At 40.2% G+C, this 12,264-nt stretch overlaps 1 protein-coding gene across 1 annotated transcript in view; it reads right to left on the reverse strand.

Annotated features, from left to right (window-relative positions):
• The window catches only part of LOC116685929 (X-linked interleukin-1 receptor accessory protein-like 2), a 34,140-nt gene that overhangs the window by 3,780 nt on the left and 18,096 nt on the right, over nt 1-12,264 (reverse strand). The window contains exons 4-7 of the mRNA XM_032510849.1: nt 10,330-10,439; nt 2,094-2,239; nt 1,848-1,925; nt 1,641-1,757 (exon numbers count right to left, since the gene is read on the reverse strand). Of these exons, the coding sequence (XP_032366740.1) occupies nt 1,641-1,757; nt 1,848-1,925; nt 2,094-2,239; nt 10,330-10,439 (451 nt within the window). The remainder of the gene's footprint in view (nt 1-1,640; nt 1,758-1,847; nt 1,926-2,093; nt 2,240-10,329; nt 10,440-12,264) is intronic.

The following is a 12,264-nucleotide window of genomic DNA, read 5'->3' on the forward strand; positions in this document are numbered from 1 at the left end:
AAGTGACAAAAACATTGGAAAAGCACAAAAAAAAAAATTTCATTTTCAATTTTGACCAGGAAGGACAAGTTCGTGGTTAATGGGAATACAACACAAGGGTTAAGTTAACACTGTCCAAGTTCAAGTGAACTGGAAGTCACATCAGGCGGTCCATAACATGGCATCCGCCAAGGTTTGGGTGGTGGTGCTGATTGCCATTCAGTGGATGTTGCCGAGCATGATGGATGGCTTGAATTCTTCAGAGTTCTGGTGTCATTTTTCAAGAAGCTAGGAAGCGTGTTCCTTGGCCCATAAATTGAAGAAGCACGTTTTAGCTACATTGTGTTATGCTCGGTTCTACAAGCATGAATAACTGCAGATGATCAGACGTCAGTCTCCACATTTAAACTCACAAAGCCCTGAAAGTTGGGGTGGTTTGATGTGCGATGCTGGTGTCTGGAGCTATGTAAGTCAGAGTACAATGATCTCAACTGGCCAATTGAACAAAACTAAAGAAGTCAGCATCACGTTTGACTGAATGACATAAAGATAACACTTTCCATCTGTTCCAGTTACACAGTTCTCTCTAGTCTGTTTGTTTCTCAGTGATTATTATCCAGGGCATCCAGCACCTGAGGTGTTAACACATGGTAAACATGTACACATTTTCCCCCATGGTGACTCTTATTTTCATACATTACCTGTATTTAGCAGACATTTCAAAGGCCATCTGTGTTGTGGGTGTGTGTGCCCCAGGGAAGCACAAGTAAATGTGAGGACTAAACCTCCACAGCTATGTTTTTTTCTAGACTCCTGGACACGCAAGACACAAAATGTAATTTCCCCGCTGGGGCTCAGTAAAGTACGTCTTCTTCTTCTTCTTTTTTTACACCAGGGGCGGAGCCAGACATTGTAATCCTTTGGGGCTCAAAGAGGCTTGGCATGCTCCATTTACAGCAGCTATATGAACTATTTTTCATGCTTTTTCCATGCAAAAACGTGTTAGTCGCAAAGGAAAAGAATCATCTAGGATGACTCATTTTCTGCCACCTCAAAAGACAAAAGTTGTGTGATGTTACTATTTTTATGTTTGATGACATAGGAAGGGTAGGAATTTAGCATCAACAACGTTACTAATCTTGAAACCTCCACTGAGTAGAGTTCACTGAATGAATGGCGATGTTTCCCCAGTAAGAGACTGAGGGAAAATGAAACTAAGTTGAAGTTAGCCGACAGATTTGGGGCTTTTGAGAAAACATTTGGGACTGGAGCCCCAGAAGCCCCCCCCCCTCGTTCCTCCTCTGCTTTACACCTGTAGCTATACACTTTCCTACCACATCCAATACAGCTGTTTAACACTGAGAGCTACATAAAACTCACAATACATTACAATACCGCACTATAGTGCAATTTGCCCATACACAGGTTTATATTTTATAAATAATATTTAAGAGGGTTGTACATTTCATTTACCACTTAAATGTGTTTTAGCACACAAAATATATCTCTCTCTCTGTCTGTCTACTACAGTTGGTTTTAGAAACAAAAGAAAAGCCCTTTCCTGCTATAGTATTTCTTTTGGTAGCTAATGTAAAGTTGTGTGGTTCTGTGCCAATGTGTGCAGGGTTTTGAATGCTTGCGTGCCGTTTGTGGCATTGTACCTGGCGTCTGGACAGCGTCTCTCTGCGCTTCGCAGGCATCTCGTAGACCACCTGTTTCCAAAACTTAGAGGACAGCTCGTTGCTCTTAGGACCCCTCCACTTGATGATGGATAAAGCCTGAGAAGACCAGAGATTGTTTAGTTGTCCAATTGTCTAATGACACCCTTCAGATCACATCATTCCTCTCACTATTCCCTCTTTGTTTACCTTGATGGTGTGTTTAAGTGCTTCCACCTCTTGATAGTTAATGACATTCTTCAGGTCTGCACACTCTATCATGATCACCTGGACAGAAACACAGAGGTAAAAGTCTTATAGAAGGCAGACCAGAGCTTTAAGAACTCTTTAAGGCACCTCTACTTACTGTCCAAAGTACTTCACAACTTCCTCAAACCTGTTAAAATGTAATCAAGGCAGATTTAGTAATTCCCTGTTTACTTCTCCACATCGTACCTTGATCTCCCCGGTAACCAGCATGGAGTGGAGGCGTGTCTCTATCTGGAAGATGCTCCACCCTCTTTTGGCGACAAACTCTGGAGTCAGAACGATGATCAAGCGTCTGCTCTGCTCCACGCTACGAGCCAAGTCCTCGATGTAGGCTGGCAGGGAGAGACAGGGAGACAGGGTTAAAGCTGAAAAAAAGACTGTGAAGACAGTTAGAGAGATACGTCCCTACGGGGCCCCGGAGGAGACATGGAGGGGGAAAAAAAACCTGAACAAAAATAAAATAAAAGAGATCTTGACTTTGTTTTGCGATATCTCGAGATTCATCTGCGAGATCTCGACTTTGTTATGCGAGATATTGAGTTTTATTTGCAATATCTCGAGTTTCATTTATAAGACCTGGCAAATCTAACAATCAATAAGGCTAACCTAGCAAGCTAGTAGCTAGTATCTAGCTAGTAGCAGGACATGATTACATCTTCATTTATTATTTATTTTGATAAGCATTATAATTAATGCATGCCAAAGTGAAGTGTTATGTCAATGACTGCAGGTTAACATTAGTACATAGTGATCTTTTTTCTTTGCTTTTTTTTCTTCCATGGGACCCCCAGGGCTCCGTACGTCTCTTAAAATCAAGTGAAGATCAAAATATGTCGGTGTCTTGCAATCTACTTGTCAAAAAAATATATATAAAAGAAAATAAACAGTTGCAACCAAAATCTATGGGAAGTGAATGGTCCCATTATTGTTTTTGTATCTTTTGTATCTTTACATTGACACAGCTGATTAAAAGGGATTGGGACAAAATGGACGGTAACAAAGTAAGATTTTTTTCTTTATATTGTCACTTAAAGGAGTGGTTTAACATTTTTGGGGATTAGTTTTACTTGCTTGAAATGAGAAGGTTGATGTCAATGGAGCAAGGAGCTGGATTAAGACTATGGCTAGCTTCACGAAGCTTCATTTGGCCATCACTACATAAAAGCCAGGGTGAAAAGCCAGCCTGGCTCAGTCCAAACTGATGAACTACACCAACCAGCACCTCTAAAGCTGACTAATTAACACCCTATGTCTCATTTCTTTGACCTGTATATAAGGAGCAATGTGAAAAAACACTTTGTGGTTATAGAGGGAATTACGTGCTGTTACTATTTCCTGGTACACAGCTGGGTGCCGTAGACTGCTGTCATCAATGTTAAGGTACTAAGTTTGGTATTTATAAATAAGAGAGCTTAAGTGCTGTTGCTAGCTGCCTTGACTTCTGTTATGCTATGTGATCTTATGTAACTTTCTGTACACAAAACGCAATAAAATGCCCTGAAACAAATTCCCACTGTAGGTCCAATATTTGACCAGCTTTGCTTGATGTCTTTTTGAAGAAATAGCTCAATATTTTGGAATATCTGGATATTCACAGTAGTGTGTGGTCCATTAAGGGCAACGGGGTGCCAACCCTCCTGCAATTCCAATTGTAAATTGAAATACAAATTTTAAATGTAAGTTGTTACTCACACATAAATCACACATTAGCCTATTACAGAAACATGCAATAATAATATAAATAATAACAAGGAAGTGTTGCCTATAGTCTTCGTCTGTGTGCTGGAAAGCGTACTTTTCTCTTCCACACTGAGGTATGTGTGTAATATTTTTGGATTTTCCTGGTGGCCCCTGATTGGATCACACTGCACGCCAAAAAAAAAAAAAAATGGAGCTAGGGCAGAAGTTTCTTTACGTCCAAGAAATGTTGCCAGATTGGGCGTTTTTCAGCCCCATTGGGATGATTTAGGATGGATTATGTATGTATTTTTCCTAGTTTGAGATGAAGCAGGGACCCGTTACTATATATATATATATATATATATATATATATATATATATATATATATATATAGCATGAAATTGTTGCAGTCCTACAATAAAGTGAAGGGGTCCTAGAGCCTTTACACATACCTTTTTATAGTGCATACAATACTAAGCTATTAAAATAATAACTTTGACATATTCACATATTTACACATTTTATGTTTTTTATTTTCATGTTTTAATGTTAAAATGGGACACAGTAAATTCTTAAGCTTAACTGTATCTGTGGATGGCTGCCTTATAGCTACTTTGACTATAGGCCAGTAAGCCTATCAATGTTGTGGTGATTATAAAAAATAAAAAATAAAAAGTATCTTTACAAATAATGTAGTAGATTCATGTAAATGTATATTGTCAGACATATTTAAAAAAAGAAATAAAAGAATTGAACTACAGAAGAATAATTCGGTGCCCTCCCAGCAGCAACTCTGAGGACCAACATGGGAGAACTTTTGCACCTTTAAATTATGTTCCCAAAATCGTAAAAGTGGGTCATCGACTCGTAACAGGGTGAACGGCACTTCTGTATTGGCTTTGCGGCTCTCTACCGGCTATAACCCCACTTTGCAAGTTTTCCAGATTGTGTAGCGGATCTGTAGTTCCAATGAGACATAATGGGACATTTCCACTTCTAACCTGTAGGGGGACCAAAGCGAGAACATTTCTCTAGTGTTGCTTTAAGGAAACTGCTTTACAGGCTAATTATGAAGCTTTTGAACCAACCTAGCAACACTGCAGTAGCTAGCTTCTGAGGGAATGTCTGTAGTAATATGCTACCAACTTGTGATGTGTGGGTACATTTTATGAATTCAAAATTTGACGGTAATTGTCTACCGCGTTGCCAACACCGGTTGCTTTGCCAGGCAGAGTGTGCGTGTCAGATCTGTGCTGAGCACCGGGAGAAAAACACGACATAACCGACAGTCCAATTACAACATCCAAAACACAAGATACACACTCAGTGGTTTCTGTGACATGAGAAATACTTAGAAATACAGCAACGGCCAATACACAGCTACCATTATACCTACAGGGCCGTGGCCCCATCTAGTGGAGAAGTCCCACCACGCCACAGGTTGTTTATGTTAAATGGGCTTTAGAGTTTTGCTGATACACAACCATCCGCTTTTACTTATCATTTAGGAAGATTACATTACATTAAATTAAATGGGGGTCTGAGGTTGAGCTGTATGTTTGCAGCACGAGTCAATACAGAGCCAGGAGTTCTCCGCACTTTTGACTGATTCTTTTCATCCTCATGGTGGTGCTGTTGCTTCACAACGAGCCCTGCGCAAACCCCATCTTCCCAAACGGTCCCATTTCCAATTATTGGTTTGAGACATTCTTAATGGTTATTGGAACGTGAGTCACCGAAATGGTTCATTATTTTTCAAATGTGTAGTTACCGACAATGTCTGAAAACTGTGTGCTGTGGGAAAAACAGATTACCTCTCTTTGTGTGTCTCTCTCCCTCTCCCATCTCTTCACTTGCTAACTAAATTAATGACAGAGTCTCTCCAACAACACATTGCAATTTCACGCTCAATTTGAGGTGCACAAATAGTACAGAACATCCCAAAATTCAGTTCATTTTTTTTCTCTTCTCTGCTTTGCTTTTCCATCTCTCTTTATCTTTCTCTCTCTTGTCCTCACAGTTAACCTCCGCTGCTTTTTCCCGCCCTTTACTTCCTCTTGCCGCTCTCTATTTTTGAGGATTATGTAAATCAATTAATGATTTAAAACAAACCAATGACCCCGTCCCCACCTCTTTCCGTTTCCGTTATTTATTTCTCGCTCTCTTGTTAATTTCGGAGGGCTAATGGAGTGGATAATTGAATGGGTGTATTTTAGGTTGCATTGCCATGTTGCTCTGTCAATGGCTTTGGTACGCAGTGAATAGCCCCCCCCCCCGTCTCTGTGATTTTCACACTCCGTAACCTTTAGTTCATATGCAGCTTAGAGTAAGTTATGCGCGTTATGCAGTCGCCATTTGTTTTTTAGGATGTTTTCAGGGCACAGCGAGTAAGCCTCATTTTTGGAAGAAATATGACTTTCTCATCTGTTTTTAGGATGCCGTCTTGTGCGTGTTTTCGTCTCGAGTGTGTGTCGGGAGGGGGGGGCATTGTTTTGGCTCAAGGCGATTCATTATGAACTATGTTTAGGTAAATTTATTTATGTATTTTTGCAGGAAATGTTAAATAGTGCAAATAACACACATTAGTTTCCTACTTTCTTGCCACATTATAAAGTTATTTTCACGACTACATTTTTTTTTTAGGATGTTTTTAGGACAAGTTGAAACAGTCTTCAAACTATACCATGGCCTTTTGGGAGCCCAGGTTTTATTTAATTTTTTCACCAGGAGGGGGCTGGGGTGGTTGGTTTGGTTACTATGATTTACAAAGATACATCTGTGTATGCACTATAGAGAATTTACCCTAATATACTTCATTGACAGGAATTGATAAGTCAAACAGCAAACCACAAACAAAAGATAAATAAAGAAAGCATCAGGCTGTCTTTGAGATGTCCCATGAACAACGGTTAAAGGTACTCAGGCTACCGTAGAATAACATAATTCCTCCAATCAATTGGGCCTAAGCAACGCACCCCACCCTTCCATCCTTAACAAACAGCCATCAGCTCGTCCTATCTCTCCACTTCTGGCTGTTCTACTGTAACGGGGGCGGGGGGGAGAGAGAGGTGTTAGGATGGTGACCGGCCTCTGAAGACCTGTTGGCACCACCATCTTCAGCCAGAGAGGACATTATTTCTTCAGCTTCTTCTCGCGTTGTCACCTCGGCGGGAGGCGTGCCAACAGGGTTTGCCGCAGGTGAATCGGTCGTGCTATCAACGTCATCGCTACACAATTTCTACTAAAACACAAAATTATTAAACGGCCTTGTTTTCTTTTTGCCTTGGCTAGTAGATTCTTAGCGTGAGAATGTGCGGGCCGTCCAAAGTCTTTTCTGGCTCTGTAACGTGACAAAATCCAACTGAGAAGTGCCAAAAATCCCCAAACATTACATAATTAAATAATGTTTCCACTTCACTTACTGGCATATTTCTGTGACGTTGTCTATGAAAAAACATAATTAAATCCATAAAAGTTTGATCATTTATGTGGATAATATTTCACATCATTCACACTAATAAGTGTTTAAGTCGCAGGCTACTTAACCTCTGTGAGGACAGGAAATTAATGAAAAAGCACTAAGAAAATATTTTCCGTCATATTGTATTGTATTGTCTGTATTTCCCATGGATGAAATCTCTTACTCACTGTGCAACAAAAAGATCAGCACTGGAAAATGCAATAGTGTCTGTGAGTCTGCTCAGACATCCATGGCGTACAGGGGGCGGGACGCACAGATCCATCTCCCCAGGAACAAACCCTGTGTCGGGTGGGCAAACTCATGTGATGTGTGATTGATCCAGTGGATGATTTGTAGGCTATTAAACACTGGTCCGTCTGGCCTGCCGTGATTCTGCACACATCTCTGTTACTGTAGTCCTATTTCCTACTTCAGTATTTCATCCATGCGTGGCGCAGCAGATCCGTGCCACTGTCACCTGTCGTGGAGACGCTAGCCTCGACCTCTCCTCCTCTGAGTCGGCTCTACCTCGCGCTGGACTCAAGTTCCCCTGAGCCTACTAACACTTAGTAAATAAATGGCATGACATCAGTGAGATCAAACTGCTTATTGTGCGTACTTTGGACTGACAATGAGATGCACGTTGTTCTGTATCTGGTGTGGCACGGCCACTATTTTGCGAGATTTCCACTTCAACATTACGCTTTTTTTTTTTTTCTGCCATGGTTCGGTGCATCCACTGCCCAGTCACCATTTGCCACTCTGGGCATTTTCTTTTATTGCTTAACCGAGATGACAAACCTCCAAAAAGACAATTTTTTCTCGCTTCCACCTCCACGATCAGCATCTCCAACGTCACAAGAAGTATTTTTTTTCCATCTGCAGCTGGGATACGCTGTTGGGATTGGACAAAGAATGACGTCGGGGCCAGATTTATAGTCATTTCCAGATTAATATATGGCAGAAAGCAAGGCGGGGTCGGTGGCTCATTCACGTGCGCTCAATTTCACGTGGATTGCGATGTATAAAAGGAAAGGTACGCCTGGTTTTATACATGTGAATATTTCTGTACAGGTAGTTTGGGCCGTACGCCATCTTCTGGTATGAAAGCTGCACTCTTGTAAACATGAGACATGCGCTCACAAACAAAGCTTATAAAATATGTTTCTTAAGAAATTAAGTACTACACACTATAACGGCCTACAAGTCCAGCTGAAATGATTAGCCAATTAAACAGTGGATTGACAGAATTCGGATCGTTTCCAGTTTCGAAATTGTGGCGATCTTCCTGCATTGAGTACTTTTACTTTTAATACTTTGAGTACATTTCTCTCAGTTCTTTTAAATCAAGGCTGAAGACCTTTCTTTTTGATGTTGCCTTTCTTTAAATGACTGCTCATTTCTTTAAATTTCTTATGCTGCACTGTAACTTTTATTCTTGTGTTCTATGTGTCTATTTTTTTAACTGTCTATTACCGGTTTTTAATGCTTATGATTTTTAACTGTTTGTACTTGTGTTTTATCTGTTTAACTGATTTTGTGTAAAGCACTTTGAATTGCCCTGTTGCTGAAATGTGCTCTACAAATAAAGCTGCCTTGCCTTGCATGATGATACATACTTTTACTGAAGTAACATTTTCAATGCAGGACTTTTACATGAAACATTTTTTACAGTGTGGTATTACCTCTTTTACTTTAGTAAAGGATCCGAACACATCCACCACTGCTGTTAATAGATAAAGATATGTATAAAGATTATTGCCGTTTTAATAATCTTCCTTATTAAGTAAATAAATCTCCAGGAAAGGGGTACATACTGACACAGATACATTGAATCCATGTGTAGGAATGTCAACTGTGATAAACAGCTGTATAGAACAGATGAACCTCAAGACATTCCAATCCAAACGCTCCATTCACCGTCCCTGCAGCGGGCAAGGCCAGAGATGACTTTAACAATGATGGATGGGTGGGTGTGTGTGGGTGTGTGTGTGTGCGTGTGAGTGTGTGTGTGTGCTGAGAATAACAAAACATTTATTTATCACGGCATCTGCTTTTTTCCTCATACTCACACTCTTGTTGTAAGTCAATGTTTTGAAGTTATTTCATCATTAAACAATTTCGCAGTGTTCAGTGTATTTTGAGAGTACAGTATATACATTTGTGGTTAGGGCTGGGCAATATGGAGGAAATCAAATATCAGGATACTTTTGACCAAATACCTCGATATTACTACCGCAACTATATTGTAGGATTGGCTGTTGGTGCTTTCACAAAATATTTACACAATGAGATTTTTGATAAATAATCATCAGTAATGAGGATATATCGATTAAGTGGGCAAAGGCAAATAATAGAACAGTTACAGCAATCTGGTAAGTTCAGAAAATGACATCACTTTACTGTAATGCAGCCTTTAGACAACAAATTACAATATCCAAAATCTAAGACTATATCCAGTCTCATATCACGATATCAATATAATATTGATATACTGCCCAGCTCTATTTGTGGTTATAAGCAACAGCTAAAATACATACTGTACTATAATCCACATCCTGTCAGGATTCACTGTAAATTATCCTCAAACGTTCAGTGTATTTGTAAAATGAAGGGGAATGGATATACAGACAGACAAGTAGATGGTGTGTGCCTACATGTGTATGGCAGTCAGTGTTTCCCCCTTTCTGTCTGTGTCAAATTTGGAATTGTGTGTGTGTGTGTGTGTGTTTGTGTCAGGTCAGAGCATTGTCAGAGCAGTAAGAGTCGTATTTCCCCCTCCAGTTGGACAGAGTGACACATAACCCCAGAGACTATGAGAGAGCGTGTGTGTGTGTGTGTGTGTATGTGTGTGTGTGTGTGTATGTGTGTGTGTGTGTGTGTGTGCGCGCGCGCGCTGTGGGCACTCTATGCATCCGGTTTATGTGTAAAAAATGTGTAGGTGGGAAAATGAGATCAAGGCATAAGCTGCACTGTGAGAGACCCACTTCATAAGAAAGTGAAAACATACTGTGGGTGTGTGAATCAGTGTTGCTGCCTGCGTGTGTGTGTACACATGTGACATCATACACAAACATATGTGTGCCTGTTTGTAAGTGTGTTATGATGAAGATCCGCATGAATTCTTATTTATTCTGACAGAGTGATACATTCTGGACATTGGGGGCTATAATGGCCCATAGAGAGAGAGACAGGGTGTGTGTGTGTGTGTGTGTGTGTGTGTGTGTGGTAGGAGGAGGGGGGGAATAGGTAGACAGACGGATAGATAGATGGATACTTACTACTGCTGGGTATTAGATCTCTGTCTGGTATAAACAGCTTGTATCCACAATGTTTCTCTAAAACATCCGGCAGGATCTCCAAAGCAAATGTTTCCTCATCGCTGCTCGTCCTGCTGGCAAAGAGAACAACAATTATGACTTCAGATTTAAAATCAAATAACTTAAATCATCATCTAATGGTGCCTGTAAATGCATTTTCAGGTGTTAACGTTAAAAACAACAACTGCTGAAGCGGGGACGTGGTTAGCACACAGACTAGGAGCAGAGGGAAACAACTGGCCTGGCTTTCTCCAAAAGGAAAGAAAACATGTCCAACAGCACCTCTAAAGCTCTTAAATAACTATAATACATATTGTTTTAATCTGTATATTTTATATAAGTCTAACGTAATTATTATATTATATATTTTAGGCCAAGTAACTATTTCTTGACCAACAGCAGTTATCTATCTATCTGATAACGGCCAGTACTAAAGCCCAAGCAGACATCTGTGTACAGACTAAAGCTGTCAAGTTAACATGAGGGTCACAATTATTGCAAATCTGGGCTATTTCATTCATTTTTATGGAAGGTATAAATTATTATTACTAACTCAGTGGGAGCCAACTGAGTTTCAGTAATGAAGATTCAGACACAGAGTTCCAGTTACGAAGACCATGACCCACAATCCATTAAAAAAAAAAAACATATTGCTTTTATTACATTAACCAGTTTTTATTTATCAATAAATGACTGTTACATATACGTACATAGACAAAAAGCTACCAAACCTGGCAATATCACTGCAATGACTCCATATTCTGCCGTCTACAACCATCCAATCTCTTTGTCTGTTGATATATGTTAGTTATGCTTCACAGAGAACCAGGCCAGCCGTTTCCACTTGCTTTCATTTTTCATGCTAAGCTAGGCTAACCACATCACAACTCCATGACTGTTGAACTTCTGTTACTTTAAGCCGTGGAATCTCTTTCAAATCTATGTTAAAATGATCACAAGCCTTTAATGTCTGCGCATGATCGAGGGTAGCAAGTCCTTTTCATGCTGCGATTGTGAGCTTGAGACAATGTTAGCATGATAGGAGAGCTTTGTTTCTTTCTTTTCATCATCATACTTGTATTCCTGGGGAGTCCTAGAATAGGTTGACATGCTTTGATGTCAAAAAACATATGTTTCTCATACTGCCCCTTGCTGCAGCTCCTCGGCCTGAAACACTCTGTCTGAGCTGGGCCACTCTGTTGTGATTCAACCACATTCAAAACGGCCAATGGGGGGGCCGTGCTTGTTCAAGCAGCTCCTACTGACAGCAGAGAAAGCTCCATTTGGAGTGAAATGTTTTTTTTGTACATCTATTACATACAGGAAAAAATTTATAACACATGTAAAGATAGCAAAAATCCAAATAGAGGCTCTTTAAAGGTCCCATGACATGGTGCTTTTATATAGACCTTAGTGGTCCCCTAATACTGTATCTGAAGTCTCTTTTATATAGACCTTAGTGGTCCCCTAATACATTGGAGTCTCTTTATATAGACCTTAGTGGTCCCCTAATACTGTATGTGAAGTCTTTTATAGACCCTTAGTGGTCCCCTAATACTGTCTCGAAGTTCTTTATATAGACCTTAGTGGTCCCCTAATTCTGTATCTGAAGTTTTTTTATATAGACCTTAGTGGTCCCCTAATACTGTATCTGAAGTCTCTTCTATATAGACCTTAGTGGTCCCCTAATACTTTATCTGAAGTCTCTATCCCAAAATTCAGCCTTGGTGCAGAATTACAGCTAAGGTTTATTGTGGGACTAGCTCTAGTGGCCAGTCCCACAATAAGCCTTCCTCAGGATGTGCCAATTCTGCGTCTGTAGCTTTAAATGCTATTGAGGAGGTGTTTCAAAGCCGTAATGTCTCTCTCTCATGGGTGGGCCACATTCTCTGGGCG

This window comes from Etheostoma spectabile, unplaced genomic scaffold (genome assembly GCF_008692095.1).
Source record: "Etheostoma spectabile isolate EspeVRDwgs_2016 unplaced genomic scaffold, UIUC_Espe_1.0 scaffold273, whole genome shotgun sequence".
NCBI classification, from domain to species: Eukaryota; Metazoa; Chordata; class Actinopteri; order Perciformes; family Percidae; genus Etheostoma; species Etheostoma spectabile.